The sequence below is a fragment of the Rhea pennata genome, chromosome 10 (assembly GCF_028389875.1).
Source record: "Rhea pennata isolate bPtePen1 chromosome 10, bPtePen1.pri, whole genome shotgun sequence".
Taxonomy (NCBI): Eukaryota; Metazoa; Chordata; class Aves; order Rheiformes; family Rheidae; genus Rhea; species Rhea pennata.
This window is the reverse complement of record NC_084672.1, coordinates 11,597,706-11,613,252: the sequence shown is the minus strand read 5'-3', so window position 1 is coordinate 11,613,252 and position 15,547 is coordinate 11,597,706. Positions and strand designations below refer to the sequence as shown.

At 39.6% G+C, this 15,547-nt stretch overlaps 1 protein-coding gene across 1 annotated transcript in view; it reads left to right on the top strand.

Annotated features, from left to right (window-relative positions):
• The first annotated feature begins 536 nt into the window (after positions 1–536).
• The window catches only part of PDE8A (phosphodiesterase 8A), a 134,393-nt gene continuing 119,382 nt past the window's right edge, over positions 537–15,547 (top strand). Inside the window, exon 1 of the mRNA XM_062583408.1 lies at positions 537–1,701. Coding sequence (XP_062439392.1) covers positions 1,441–1,701 — 261 coding nt within the window. The 5' untranslated portion in view covers positions 537–1,440. The remainder of the gene's footprint in view (positions 1,702–15,547) is intronic.

Here is a 15,547-nt window from a genome sequence, read left to right as displayed (position 1 = left end):
GGCGGGGGCAGGGGCGCGGGCGCCGCCGCCGCCGCCGCTGCCGAGGAACATCAATAATAACAACACGGGCGCAGAGCGAGCGAAGGAGGCTGCGAGGAGAGGCATTTCCCTGCTGCAAGGCGCGGACACCACGGCCCTGGGAATTAAAGCTCTCGCCGCTGCCGTCCATTCCGCGGAGATGGGACGCTAGGATCGTTTTCCTTCTACTTCTTGCTTTTTTTCTCCTCCCCCCCCCCTTTTTTTTCTTTCTCCCTCGCCGTTTCGCATCATTTCTCTGACCAGAAATCCCCCCCAACATGGAGGCGCTCTGATGCCTCCGCCAGCCGCGCCGGCTCCTCCCGCGGCTCCGGGAAGCCCTCCGAGCCGTGCCCTGGTTTTCCGAGGGCCGCCGCTCGCCCCGGCGCCCCGGCGCGGGCGCTGAGGGGGCTGCCCGCAGCGCCGCCCGCTCGGCCCGGCCCGGCCCGGCCCTGCTGTGCTGCGCCGCGCCGGGCGCCCGCGCCCCGCCGCCCGCGATGCCGCTGCGGCGGCGAGGGAGCCGCTGCGCTGCCTGACGGGGGGCTCTTCCTTCCGACGGCAGGGACCTGAATGTCACCGCCGCGGCGGCCGCCTGCTGCCGCCGCCCCGGAGCGGGAGGAGGCGCGGGACATGCGCCGCGCGGCGTGAGGAGCGCACCCGGCTCCGCGGGGCGGCGGGGCTTTTTCATTTTTATTTTTTGCTCCCGCTCTCCCCCGCCGCCGCCACTACTCTGCCCCCCCCCCCCCGCCTCCAGCTCGGCCCCAAACAAACCGCAAAGCACACCCCGAGCGCAGCGCAGCACGGCAAAGCACCGAGCGGGACGTACGGAGTAAGCGCTGCTTGGCGGGGAGCGCGGGGGACGAGGTGGGGAGCGGCCCCCCGGCCCCGGCCCGCACCCGGGTTAATCGGTAACGCTGTGCAAACCCAGGTGGAAAATGCGCCGTGCAGTGCCCCCGGCCGCTCCGAGCGCCTAGCCCGAGAGGGCGCCGGGGGTGCGCGCGTGTGGTCGTGGAGTTTGGGGGTTTTTGTTATTTTTTACTTTTGCTTTTTTTTCCTCCTTTTTTCCCCGCTTCCTCTTCCCCAGAAGGAAAGAAAACCCTACCAAGATTCTCAGATGGCTTAGAAAAATTAATCTGTGAAAAGATGAAGTCGACCAGTTCTTGATTTCCCTCCCCTCCCCAACCCACTCCTGAGCTAAAAGGACCCGTTTCCTGGAGGACACGGAGAACAGACACGTTGCTGGTGGTGTAGAAGGGACCGATGACAATGCTTCAGAGTGTAGCGGAGACACGGGAAAGAGATTCAACCTGTTAACAAAAAATTAAGCAGAGGGAAAACACCAACGGAAAGATATATATATATATCCACACACACATATATATATATATATACAACTTAGAAATATTCCCCAGGTGGCCACAAAGCATGGGCTGTGCTCCAAGCATCCACATCTCTGACAGCAGAGTGGTCTATCACAGTAGCAAAGAGTCGGAGGAGTGCAATTCTCCTCACCAGACCAACACAACCATGTCTCAACAACAGCAAGGCAACCCTGTCCCAGGATTATTCATTAAATCCTCCAACACATCCACTTATAAGGTGAGGACTAATTCCTCTAAGAAAGACAAGAGGGAGAACAGCCAGAGCATGGAGGCAGAGACTCAGACCAGCAGATCCAGTGTTAAGGTAAAAAGGGTGCTAAACGTAAGCACTGTTTCTCTCAAACAGGAGCTGGCTGTAGCGATTTAACCCAAGGAGTCTCCCTGTCTAAGTAATAATACAGTAATACATTGTGGGGGAGCTTTTCCTGGCTTGCACTATTTCATTTATAAACTAATCGGTCTCATGAAGCAACTTTATAGATGCTCCCAAGCCTCCTTCTTCATTCCACAAAACAAGTTTTCTTAGTGCTGCGAAGGAGAAGGGTGTAATTGTCCTCATCAATCGTTAGAGCCAGGGGTGCGAGTCTCGTGAATGCAGAGGGCCTGTCTGTGGTGGGACTGTCATGCATGAACTGCACTGACGCTAATTTGTGTATTTTACATGTTTGTTTGTACTGAGTTGTGCACTGCTGCTGTTTGTGCTTGCCTTTTTCTCGAGACAAAGGCAGATCACAGTCTGAAGCGATCAGTTAGATGAGCTGATGAATTTGCATACCTCTTCCTTCCAGTCAGAAAGTTGAAAGAAGAGGACAGCGTTTTTTTTTTCCTGGGTGCTGATTTCATTAACAACTTGTTGACCTTGTCTGTTGCTGCAAATGGGATATTTTCTAGAGTATTTTTGTGTATGTGTTAGTGTGTATACTTTTGTATGGAGTACAGTAGAAGGCCTACATGCAGAGAGAGACCCATACTGAAAAAAAATTGTAATCTGTGTTTTTTTCAAGTGAGAGAGTTAGAGGTGCCGAGTGCTTGCTGGTCTCTGTACTTTCCATTGGTTGCCACTTGTTTATGGGTTACACTTCAGTTTCTGATACTATAGTTTTTGGTTATTCGTTATTTTTTCTTATTTGGAGAATTGTCTCTTTTTGTAAAAACAAGTAATTGCAAATTAAAAAAAATTCATTTGTAGCTTCCCAGGGATATTATATAACATGGCTGATCTGCTCTGGGTTAGTGTGATAAGAACTGAGATACACATGCTGTAAATATAAGATATAGGCTCAAGATGCAGGCAGGAACTACCAAAATGTCAACTATTTTGCAGGCTCACAGAAACTCTAATAATTTGCAATTTTCCTAGAATTTTTATATACTTATTAAGGCAGCTTCTAGAGCATTGACCTGGGATAATTTTCTTCAGTATTGTGGGTGAATTTGTTCTATTGTCTTACTCTAGATCAGTTCATAGATTTTTTTTTTTTTTTTAGAAACTGTAGAAAATGTGGACACATTCTGTATGCAGTGAGTTGAAGAAGGAATTAACAATGCCTAAACCAGAACATGAATGTGAATAATGTTACATTAAAATTCCATGTTAATAATACTGTGCAGGAAACTGAACTTTAGAGCACAGTTCACACACTAAAGGCATGCTTATGAAATCTTGGTAACCTCAGTAAGGAAATTTACGTTACCATCAGAATCCTGACAGCTCTTTTGCTATCCTAATTTTTAATTGTCCATTAAAAATTTTAAATGAAAATATTCTTTATATTGTATGATTTTGTCTTCTGTGTGCTTCTTGAGGTGGGAAGGAAAACAACCTTGAAACCCATTTCCATAAGCATGCATAGGAAGCAGACTTATTTTTGTTTTATTTTATTGTTTGATATCAGGAACTTTGTAAAAACTACTTGTTATTAGGTTTGTATAATTAAGCCAGATGCTTTATGGTTGATTTTGGTTCACATACATACTGCGATCTCATTGGCAATTATTCTGATTTTTATTATTCAGTCATATATCCTACCCTTGTCATTACTGTAAGCACATTTCTGCAAAACAGTGAGTTTTGCAAAGTGAGAGTAGAACACTGTGACAAATTTAATGCAAAATCTGAATATCACATCTTCATGATTTGCATGTGTAAAATCCTGTAATACTCCTCAGATATAAAGCAGCATGGTACTTTATTCTGTGCTTTTATCATCAGTATATATCTTATGATCATATAGCTTTTACTGTGCTAGAGTTTAACCATGTTGTCTTGGAAGTTGTGCCGGAAAGAGAGTCATACTATTGCAGTTTCTCTCTTCACAGTACAGTGAAGTTGTTTAGAAAGAAACAAAGTGTGAAAATGTTGAAGATAAGGAAGAGGAGCTTGAAATCATTGAAGCCAAAAGAAGCCTTGGGCAGGATATCATGCAGTTTTGAAGTTAAAAGGATTTTGGTCTGAGAAAAAACTGTGAGAAGTAGTGTGGTGCTACAAATTATTGTTATTCTACGAGGTGTAGCATATGCCTGTTCTGGTCCTGGGATACCCTCAATAGACAGAAGATGCTTCATACCTTTTGTGCTTTGGCCATTGGTATTGTAATCAGAATTTGTGTGAATAACCAGTAACGTGCCTCAATAGCATTTTTACATCAGTCCAGGGCACTGTAATTGAAACTCATTCACATTTTTTCATTGTATATGCACAGAATAAAGCCAAAAAAATCCTCTGTGAGAGCTAAGAACAAAACTTGACCCATGTGTAAATCTTAAATTTTCACTTCAGTTGGCATTCGCATTGATTGTTAAAATACATACGATAGGCTGTATTTTAGTGACTTTTATTGAATCAGTTTGTTAGCTATAGTGCGTATTTTTCAAATCAGAAAGTGTCATAAAAAGAAGTAACTAATGCTAACTATAAAATGGCATTGTATATCTTGCTAATTAGCCTCTAGATTTATTCTGTGGTTATATTTTTGTGTTATTAGATCTTTCAGCTGATCAAATTGCAGAGGATTACTTTCTGAATGTGTAGTGTCATCATGCTATGGTTTGTGATTTGCATCATTCACAAAGCGCAGCTGGAAAAGTTACGTGTTCTTTCCTAATACTGAAAAACCTAACTTTATCCATAAGAAGCTTGCAGAGTGGTTCTGAAAGTGCATGTGTGCGCACAGATATATGCAGTAATATCTACTCCGGGTATATATAGGAATGGTGATAGCATGCAGATAACAGAGGAGCTTCATAATAGATCATATCTGATAGTGTCACCTGTATCTCCCTCCTTAATTAGTAATTTTATATGTGCCATTCAGTTGAAAATTTCTGAGCAGCCTGGAATAAGTGCCATATGTGAAAAGTGAATCTGCCATGAAAACCTTTCCTTTAATCTTCAAAATGTAAACTCCACAGCTCAAAATCTGTACTTTTACCAGTGAAAGATGAGCAAGATTTAGACTCAGTAACAGTGACTGAAGTTTGATTATATAGTGCTATGTTAGGAATATTAAAGGAAACTTGCACAGTACTGTTGTAAAGAAGAGGTTTCCAGGATTTTTAGTCTCTTAAAGTCTCAAAAGAGTAGACTCAGAATTGTTATATTCTGTCTTTTTGATGTCTTAGTTATGTTTTTCTTCCTCGGATGTCTTTGTAGTTCAATGTATTTAACTTTACAGAAATCTGCTAAAATACTTTTAGAGTAATATTTCTGGTTAACATATAGCACAAGCAGAGTAAATGCTGCCATGATATAAGGACTTAGTGAGCATCCGTGTAAAACTGTCTTGGGTGTTTGTAAGCAAATGCTGTCCCATCATCATGTTTGTGTGTCACTCTTCTACAATGCATTAACATACAATCTAGCACGTATATTGCCCATTTATTTTACCCTGTTATTCTTTTACGTGTGTGAGATTTCCTTCCTCTTCTCTTGTATAACTCTTTCTCATGTATATTTAACAGAACTTTGCAAATATGGATGCGAGGAGATCAGAGAGTGAATCCAAACTTCCCTTATTTTAAATTAAAAGTAGGCCTAAGCCTGCAGGGCTAAATTTGGAACAACCGTTTGATTTAGCAGCTGATACAGGACAACCAGTTTAAATCCGTGGCACTACAGCCAGTAAGTTTTCTTCATTTGAAACCTGTGAAATTGCCAGTTAGTATTGCAGTCACTGTGAATCAATGGTTGCATAACTCTGCATATAGCAGGCTGTATGCTAAATTGTACCTTTAGTGCCGAAATAGATCTCATTTCAGCATGTAGCTGCACATTATTTAGTTTGTTAAGCTGTCTGCTCTTTTCCTGCCTGTTCTGGTAATTCCTTCCCCTTGGAACACATGAGCTCTCCCTGCATTTGAAACTCCCACATGCACTGTCCCTACTTCCACTGAGGCCATCCAGCCCTCTCTTGATTCCTCCCTGTTGCCACTGAAACCATCCTCAATCATTTCCCTGACAAACCTCCCCATCACCATTTCCCTCCCACTTCCACTGACGTCAGCCCTCATGTACAGAGATCCTTGCTCCCACTGAGAGGATCCTTCCCACGCTAAGATACGCTAACTTTTTTCAATCTTTATGGCTCAGATTCCTAGACTGACTTTTCTAATACTTTTGTTGCAACAAGTAAACTCTTTTCTCCAGGGGCGGGGGACTAATTTTGAAATGCTGTGAAGTAAACTGATGTAGTAACACATGAGCTTTTCATATTCCTGGTTGGGTTAATATTTAAATCTGTTTTTTATCTTTACCTTTTAATTTCCTTTTGTTTATAATGTGAACTGGAACAGAGCAAACTTTAAATCGCTCGCAGCATATAGATCACTTGTCCACTATGAAGATAGCCTAATATGATTTTTTAATTTTTAAAGAGTTATTAGTAGTCCCTTCCTGGTCATGCAAACCAACTCGTGCTAAATGTGTCACTGCATCTCAGAGCAATTTCTTGTGTGACTGAGATGAGCAAGGCTTGACTCTGAATTTTTGGAGTACTTACTGTTAATAAGAACTCCTCTGAGACTCCTTCCAGCTCATAAATTCAGCTGCTAGGCATGAAACACGGTCTCTTCTTTGCCCTTTGCATTGTTCTTCACTGCCCCAGTCTGAACTTTGTGCCTATTGCCTGGCCATTTTGGGTTCAGTAGAAAATTTCTAAGCTTTTCCCTTTTTGCCACTTGAATGGGTCAATAAAGGTAGCGTTAAAAACAAATCTCAATTTCTACAGCTCTAGGTATTTATTATAGCATGTTGTATCTTTTGTATTCTTTATTGTATTGCTTACATCAATTTGTAAGTCCATCCACAGTGAGAAACTTTCTAGTAGTAGAATGTACTTGCTTGTAAGACAGGGAGAAAAGCTGGAGGCAATACATTTACTAGTAACTAGTTCTGTATCCCTTTCCACCATTCCCAGTCTTAGGGGTGATGTGAAATCTCAGTGCAAGGTGCCGTGTCTCCTTAGTATCTAGGTGCCAACAGTTCAATTTTTAATATGCAAAATGCTAAGTGTAAATATAAATTAAAGATCGTTGTGAAATTTTTACATACACTTGCAGATACTTTATGTTCAATTAATTTTAGATTAGAAGGTATTTATGATCTGTGTGAATATGGAGAGTGTTTCATTAAGAATGTTGCTTATAGTTCATTTGAAACTAAGAAAAAATAGTACAAAAACTATTTTGCTTCCATTATTGCATGTTTTAATATGTTCCTTTTGTTGGAAGAAATGTCCATATTAAGAAAATGGGATGTATTTGAATGAGGATTATTTTTAACAGCCATTGAAATTACAATAGCCTGCCAACAGTGATAAATTAATATTTTACTTTAGTTATTATATGAACTTTCATTCACCTCTTGTAACTATTGCCTTAAGAAGGGACTACAGAATTGAGCTTCTCAGGGAATAGTAACAAAACATTTAAAATACTCTGCTTTTTGAGCAGTTAGAGTGCCAACTGACTTTAAAATCAGTCCTCAAAGAAGAAATAAATACTTCAGAGATATGGATGATTAAAGTTCTTAATAGCTCCCAAAAGAAAGTGAATGAAACCTAAAGAAAATATGATAAGCAAGCAGATTGGCCCCAAGGTAGAATTATTTCAAAACAAGTTTTACGTAAGGTATCATTTTGTGAGGGGACCATGCAAACACCTGCATACGTACAAGAACAGTTTAGCATTGTTTTCTATTTTGGTGCTATGTGTGTACACAATATACCCAAATTGTAAACAGCTTTACCAGCCACGGAGGGAATTAAACATTGTTTTTAATGTTTCCGAGATTGCAGATACAACATGATTTCTTGTCCAGTGTATTATTTTATGTGTGAATTAGGTTAGTTCCATTAATTTCAGTGGAGTTTCACCAGGAATTTGCTTGCCCTGTGACATTCTACTCGTTACTATCAGTCCTTTGGGTAAAATAATTAGGTATCTTCATTTAACCGTAATTTAAATTGGCATGGGATGACAAGATGCAAAATGAATAGCTTTAATGTGCATTACATACTAAATAGTTTGATTGCTCAGAGTCAGATTGTAAGTTTTCAAAGGCTTTGAGGAGGTGATTTTGTTAAATCCCTGCTTTTGCAAAAAGATTTCAGCATCCAACCCCATTTAGGTTCTGTTCAAAAATCCCTGTTAAGGCCAAAACATAATAAATGATGTTGGTACATATGCTGTGAAATTAAATAGTGGAATGTCTAATTTGTGCATTCTTCCAGACCATCCCCTTTTACTATGGGTTGAACTGTTGGCCTCAAATCAAACTCCCAGGCCCTTTTCTCCTCTTCCTTGTAAAATCTGTAAATATGTCACTCTACATTATGTAAAAAGCTTAGTGTTTTATAAACCAGCTTCCACATGTATGGCTTTGTTTCAGAAGAAAGAATGAAGGCTAGAATTTACTTCTTCTGACTTGGAAATGCTTTGAAATAAGTTATATCTATTTTGAATGAGGTTGACAAGGTAATTTGACATGGTTTCTGATAGTCTTTTAACTGTTGCTGCATATATAAATGTATAATATTTTAGAGAGAGAGTGAGAGATTCTTGAAAAGCAGAATAACGTGGAATGAAATTAAAAAAGAATATTCAAGATACAAAAAAAATTTCAATAAATAAAAGCAGTATTAGGGATAAAATAATAATCCTAATGAAGAAGACACCTATTCCAGCATGAGGGACTCAAATTAAGATGCCTGTCTGTATTTGGAGAAGTTTTTGTGCTGTTACTTTATTATAGTAGAGCCTACTTTTTACCACTAGCAGCAGCTTCTTAAAGAGGGTTGGTGAATTCTACCTACACAGCCTGACTCTGTTTCTAATATTATCAACTACTGTAATTGAATTCAACAGAAATGGAATTGAATCGATCTTGCTTGTTTGGCCTTGCGTTTGAATTAAGCTTTTGTATGCGTGTGAGCATGCCAAAGATTACCTGAAAATCATTCCTCTGTCCCAAATGATATATCTAGGCTTTTAAGGGAGGGCAGTAGGGTAGATGGAAGGAAAGTTTAGTATGGGAATATGGGAGAAGACTGACTGGATTTATTTTGTATCATGAAGATTTTTCTTTGTTTGTTTTCCCTCTTATGTTTCTTGGAAGAAGTCTGATGTCCTGAATTTCTTCCCTATCTTTATGGTGGAGTAGAGTCTATTGATTTGGGGGAGGGGGGGAGAAAGAAAGAAACACCACCAACAGAAACCCACCACACACTTCCAATTGACAGTTATTGGAGTTAAATTGTCAGTAATAAAGCCAGCTAAGCACAGAGGTTTTTGAAGGTGCAGCATAAAAATTTGTTCCCCGTTCAGTTGCTTAGTTTTATGCTCCCAAATATTGGCAGGGCTTTGTTTCTATAGTTATTTGGTCACAGCATAGTCTAATGGGTCAGGCAAATCTGCAAAGGAGACAGAAATACCTGCTTGGTATTTTTTATTTATCATCAGGCAGTCAGAAGGGCTTGCAGACCTTTTTTTATTTAGACCTATTTTTGCTGTGCAGTTTACCTTCAGTGCCTGACGCTTTGAGGTAGTATCGCATGTAGGCTACAGACCATCCTTAACTCCTGCTTGTTGAGGTGGTAGCACAAAACATGACAGAGCAGTAGCAGCAGTGGGCTCTAAACAGGCTGGTTGTCACTTCCTTGTGTATCTGGGCAGAGTGATGCAGAAAATCTTACAGGAAAAGGCAGCACAGGGAGTCCTGCAGTGTCTTCCAAAGCCCTCAGAGGTGTAAAGGGACAGACCTCAAACCCACATCCTGCGTGGCTGTCCCTTTTCCCATGTATGCATGTATGTGAAAGGCAATCTGTACTTGACCTCTAAAGTTAGCTTGGCGTGTTTTGTTGATGTAAAGGTGGTCGTCTTGTTGGTCAAATATGTATTTCATTCCTAAGTAAATTGAATAGATACTTCATTTCAAGCAAGTTTGTTTGTTTGTTTGTTTGGTTTTGATCAGGATAGAAGTTAATCCATTTGTTAAGTAATGGTTTTAATAGATTTAATTTTATGTCTGCTTCTTGATTGGTAATGAGAATTCACTCTTCTTGCAAAAGCAAAATTATTTTTCATTTTAGTTTAAAAGTTCAGTTAAAAACTTTTGACCATTTCGTGTGCTTGGAAAGATCAAACTTTCTCAAGTAAAAAGTATTTTTCTTCATAAATCAAACATCTTACAAGGTGGCATGAACAGATTTCTCATACACAGCTTTGTTAGGAGAAAAATGGTAACCCTGAGATCTTTTCATTGTTTGTTAAACTTCCCAGCTTCCTAAGTAAATCCATACAAAGAAAACACAGAATCACTGGGCAAATATAAAAGAATGACATCCTTTACTTCCCATTGTTTTTAACTTTGAGTTAGCAATGACCTTTAGCTCCCTACTGGGATGCAGTGGAAACTTTGAGGCCCCATCTTACTTGCCACTGAAAGACAATATATTTTAAAAGTTACATATTTACCATAGTTTTCCATCTTTAAGTTTGCAATGCTATCATGTTTAATAAAATTAATCAGAGAAATAAACTCAGGGCTCAGCATTCTGAATTTGTTTGTAAGGATCTTGTCTGAAAAAAACTGTTATTATGTTTTATCGAAAGATACAACAAAAGAACCTCGATCTGCCTTGAATACGATCTCTCTTTATTTAGGAGTAGCTACACTATTTGCACCATAAGATAGAAGATGATCTTCATTCATACTGAATTAACAAGATTGCTTCTCTTCTGATGCTTACGTGTGGAAATCTCTTTCTGAAACCACGGTTTTAATTCCAAGTTTTTAAATGCGGTGTGTGTCTGTGTAGGTAGATAGATTGATATCTGTGTTCAGCTTTAAAGACTGAGTTTGGCCGTGTGTGATTCTTCCTTTTGTAACTTTGACTGCCATTTCGTTCAGTTTTTAAGAATTATTTTCGTAAAAGTTTGGTGAGAAATTTCACTAATGGTTTAGGACAACATTTATTGCATAGGTAACTTGAAGCAGAAGTGATTTACCCTTTACATTACTGCAGCTTGACTTGCTGATAAAGGTGCACTTTTCCATTAGCTGGAACTTAGTAGTTAGTATCTTGGGCCAAGGATGAATGTCAGGATATAAGTCTGCATGGACTGGAATCCAGAGAAGCGTTGCCATTTGCCTAAGTGTGGATGGTTCTGGGATTACTAGCAAGAAATCTGTGTTTTATTTGTCAAAGCAAAATGAAGAATTACTTTCAAAATATCAAAGAGTTTTATTGGTGGTCCAAATTCTGTCCAAAATTATGATCCTTCAGCCTCATTAAAATCTGTGTGCTTGAGGGGTCTATATGAGTCAGAACTTGAGCTGCTGTGTTTACCTCTTACTGGTGGAGAAAATAGCTCCCTGTTGGATACATAACTTGAAAATAAAAATAGTGGCAATAGTGTGTTAAGGGCTAAGCTATTTTCTGTCATTCCAGAAAGACATCGGTATAACTCCAATAGACAAATTCTTGGCTGTGCTGAAATTAGTGGCAGAGTTCCTACAGTTTTCAGGATGGCCAGGATTTGATCTTTGGTCTGTAAGTAGAATTTCTGTGGATTCTTTTTAGTGCAACTTGTGTATGAGTCCATACAGTTAGGCCCCAGGTTTTATGATTGCTTAATGCATAACTAATGGAAAAAAAAATACCAATAACAGATTGTCTAATGACAAGAGTAATGGGATGGCAAATAGATGTATTTTTTTCTCAGCTTCCTATAGCAGTGGAGGTTGTTATCAAGCAGTAGCTATATAAAAATATAAATTGCTGTGGCTTTAGGTCATAAATAAAATGTCCAAGCATATTGCCATTTTTGAGTGGTGCTTCTCAAAGTTAAAAACCTTGTGTTTCTGGAAGTTTGAAAGGATTTTTTTTTCTACATATCCATATCAGTGTAGTTCTCCGTTTATATCTGAAGTGTATTGGGATGCATTATGTTGCCTGGTGTTTTCCAGTTGCAGATGATGCAGCAGTGTGGCCCAGGTTAGAGATACTGAAGTGAAATCAGAACTACACTGCCAATGGTTGTTGTGGGCCTCTCTGGACAACTCAGTGTATGTTTCTACTTACATGCTTGATCTTAGTTATGTGTCATAGAGTATCAAAGCTGTCATGTATTTAGGACATCAGAGTTGCTCTCAGGTCAAGCTGATGTCCATCTAATGCAATGCTTTGCTTTTAACAGTGGTCAGGAAAATGTGCTTTGGAGAAGGATGCAAGGAACCTATTTAAAACTGCAAAAATGAGAAGAGTTTTTCATGTTCCTCTTCTGGATTTAGTCTGGACATTCTGATTTACTTCTCATTTTTCACACTTTTGGCATGTAATATCATAATAATATTTTAGTTTTATCTCCTTATGACTTATTTGCTAAGTAGACAAGTGCAATAAAAACCATTGTACACTTTGAATGGAATTTTTAAATGAAGGAATAATTTCAAAACCCATACTACTGTGATAGTGAATACTTAGCACTGACATGCCATCAATGTGGGAACGTTTATGTATTTGATTCTGCAAATTTTGTGTCAGGAACCGTGAACAATTGATGAAAGTTTAAAAGAAAACAAGCGGGTTGAAATATAACCAAATATGTGTTTGCATTTTAAGGAAGATTTTCATAACCAGAGAAGCTGGGTGCTTTTTTCTTACATAAAGCAGAATATTCGGCAGATAGAAGGCCGAGGGTAACATTGATATTTTAGAGGGACAGAAGGTTCTGAACGCAGGCAAAGAAGGTTTTGCAAACCCAAACAGCTTTTGTTTTGTCAGTAACTGCACAGAGAGGAAGAGTAAGTCCTATGAACTCAGACTCTGCTTCATGCTTTCATTGATTCTGCTGTAACTTTTAATTTATTTAGCATTTGTTTTCTTTTTCTCTTTTGCTGTGGAAATGACCTGCACTCTGCAGAATTTCAGATTAAAAGGCTGTTCTCATTATCCTGTCACTTAGTTGTATTATCACATGTTGTCAGTTGTGGATTGTTCCTTGTTGTTTAATGCCTTGGAAGGAAGATCTGTCACTACAGCAGTCAAGTCAAATTCAGTGGCAGTGCTGTCAGTCACAGCCTCTAAACCTAATAAGAAGAATACTACTTTCCTTCCTGCCCCATGAATCATGTGGCTACTATTTTGCCTTTACCAAACTTTATTTTGATGCAACTGTTTTTTTTTTGTTTTTTTTGTTTTTTTTTTGTTTTTTTTTAGGAGCAGTTTATATTTTCTGAAATATTATGGCTTATTACAGCTTTTTTAAAATGAGTGTGTTAGAACAGTAGCTTGTTGGGAACCAAATTTTCTCAAAAAAATAATAGCATGCATAGCCTTTTCACAGCACCCTGCTTTTGACAATGGCACTGAGAAGCAAGGACCAGCTTTCTGGGGAGAAGAGAGATTCAGCTTGTATGATCCTTGTTAATAATAATAATAAAAGGTTTAACTTGAAAAAGTATCTGAATGTTAAGGGAAAATCATGGTCTGTGTGGTGGAAGCTTCACTGGCACTGCCAACGCTAGCTGACACTACTGAGTGAGGAAGCTGATCTGTCCCTGTCACGCTTGGTGTTGGTGAGAAAGGAGAAGACAGTGCGTGTTCCTGAAGGACGGTCAGTAGTTAAAATAGAATTTTGGGGGGCACTTTTTCCTATTGATTCCCAGAGCTAAATATTTATGTATCAGTTTATAATATTTTGCTGAAAATATAAATATGCTGTCACTGTTTATACGTTTATAGCTTTTTGTTTTGTTTTGTTTTGAGTAATAGTGTGAAACCTCAAAGTTACAGAGTGGGACTGGGGAGGAGGGAGCAAGCCCTGCCTAGTGGTTGGAGTAAATCTATGGAAGTCTAAAGGCTTGGGTAATCCCTGGGTTTATCCCTGAGTCACCGTGTGACGATGGGAAAATTGCCAGGCACCAAATTTTCAGAGAAGCATGATTAAGTTCAGATTTTCGAAAGAGCTCAGCTTGTGGATTGCTTAAAATGAGATTAATAGCTGGTCTATCAAAAGAGTGTGTTGAGTATACCATCTCTTATTTTGCCAGTTAAACTGAAAAGGACTGCTTTTGGAGGTTAGACAGCTCTGAAGTTTTATCCTAACTTTATCTTGGCTGTTCTGATTTCTAAGAGCTATTACAAAGCTTTTTTGTGTCCCTTTGGCAGCATGAACTTTCTTCTGATATACTCTGCTAAGGTTGTGGGACGCTGTTCATGGGGTAAATTTCACTTCTTGGAGTAAGTTTGCTATGTTGTTATATAAAGAAAAAGCAGACTAGTGAAGTTTGAGGACTATGGAAGCGAAATAAACCTGGTACAAAGTCAACAAATGGAGGCTTTTTCATACTTCTCTATTGTGGCCTTTGGGCTGCAGTAGAAAGTTGCAGGCTGCAGGTGTTCAGACAGACTTGTCATGTTCAACTCTATTGTATGTGCAGAAATTATTTGGATTACTAGATCCTTGCCCTGATATATTGCACAACTTTATCATTACCTGCTAAATTTAGTTGTGAGGTCAAGAATAGAGATCAGTGCAAAATGCGAGCGATGGGATCCTGTGCTTGACTCTGAGATCATGATAGTGAATGATTTTGCTCACAGGTTGCAGAAACCTTGGCTGTCTTTGCAGAGAGAATACAGAGCAGGGTCTCCTCCGACTTCCCAGACTTTTTGTGCATTGTTCGTATTTACATAAGGACCCCACTGATAGGGTATACTTTTCATAGCAGAACCGTGACAAGGTATCTTTGCTTAGTCATGGAAGAGTGATCTTAATTTGCCCTAGAAGTCTAAGAAAACTTCCAATTTTTTTCCCTTGTCAGTTAGAGCAAGGACACTGCCTCTTTCAATCTGTTGTTTCCTGAAGTGTGCGTTTAGCAATGAGGCCAGGCAGTTTCTTGCCCTTTCTCCATGGATGACCTGCAAAGAACTGTCATCTACCCTTAGGAAACCTGATAGTTTTGGTCTGTGGCTCCTTACATTTTTTCCCCAGCTGACTCGCATTCCAACTGACTGATTAGAGAAATACCCAGTTGCATCCATTTGTTAGGATTTACTGTGACAGTGCTATCCCATTTCAGGTTAAATGCACCAGGAAGTGCATTCTGTTGATCCCACCTGAAAGCAGAGCAGCCTTTGTGGCTGTGGACAGTCAGTTTGACTACAGAATCTACTTCCCCTTCAGCTCTGTAATAATACAGTAAGTAGTAATAAATACACATGTGCAGTTTTACCTGGGGGTCTTTAAATGCTTAACTAATACTAGCTTTATGCTGCTTTGTAAGAATTTTAAGGATCTGTACAGTACCTCATACACCTTTTTTTTTTCTTCTTTTTTTCCCCGTTTTACAGAGAAGTGGATGTGAGTGAAAGGCTTGGCATTTTTTCATCATCTTTCCTAACATAAGAGGGTCCCAGCCATCAAGTATAAATCTTAAGAGATTCTCCTAACGAGGGGCCTCCACAGCTCATTCTGAGATATTTTAATGATCTTAAGGTAAATCAGCAAAACTTCTGGAGAGGGAGAAGCATGATAGGGGACTGACAGGTTGAAGTGACTGCGGCTGGAACAGCATTGCACTCCTGCTGTTGTTTGGTGCTGCATATCCTTAAGAGTCCAAATCACGTTTGGGAAACCTTGAACTCTGA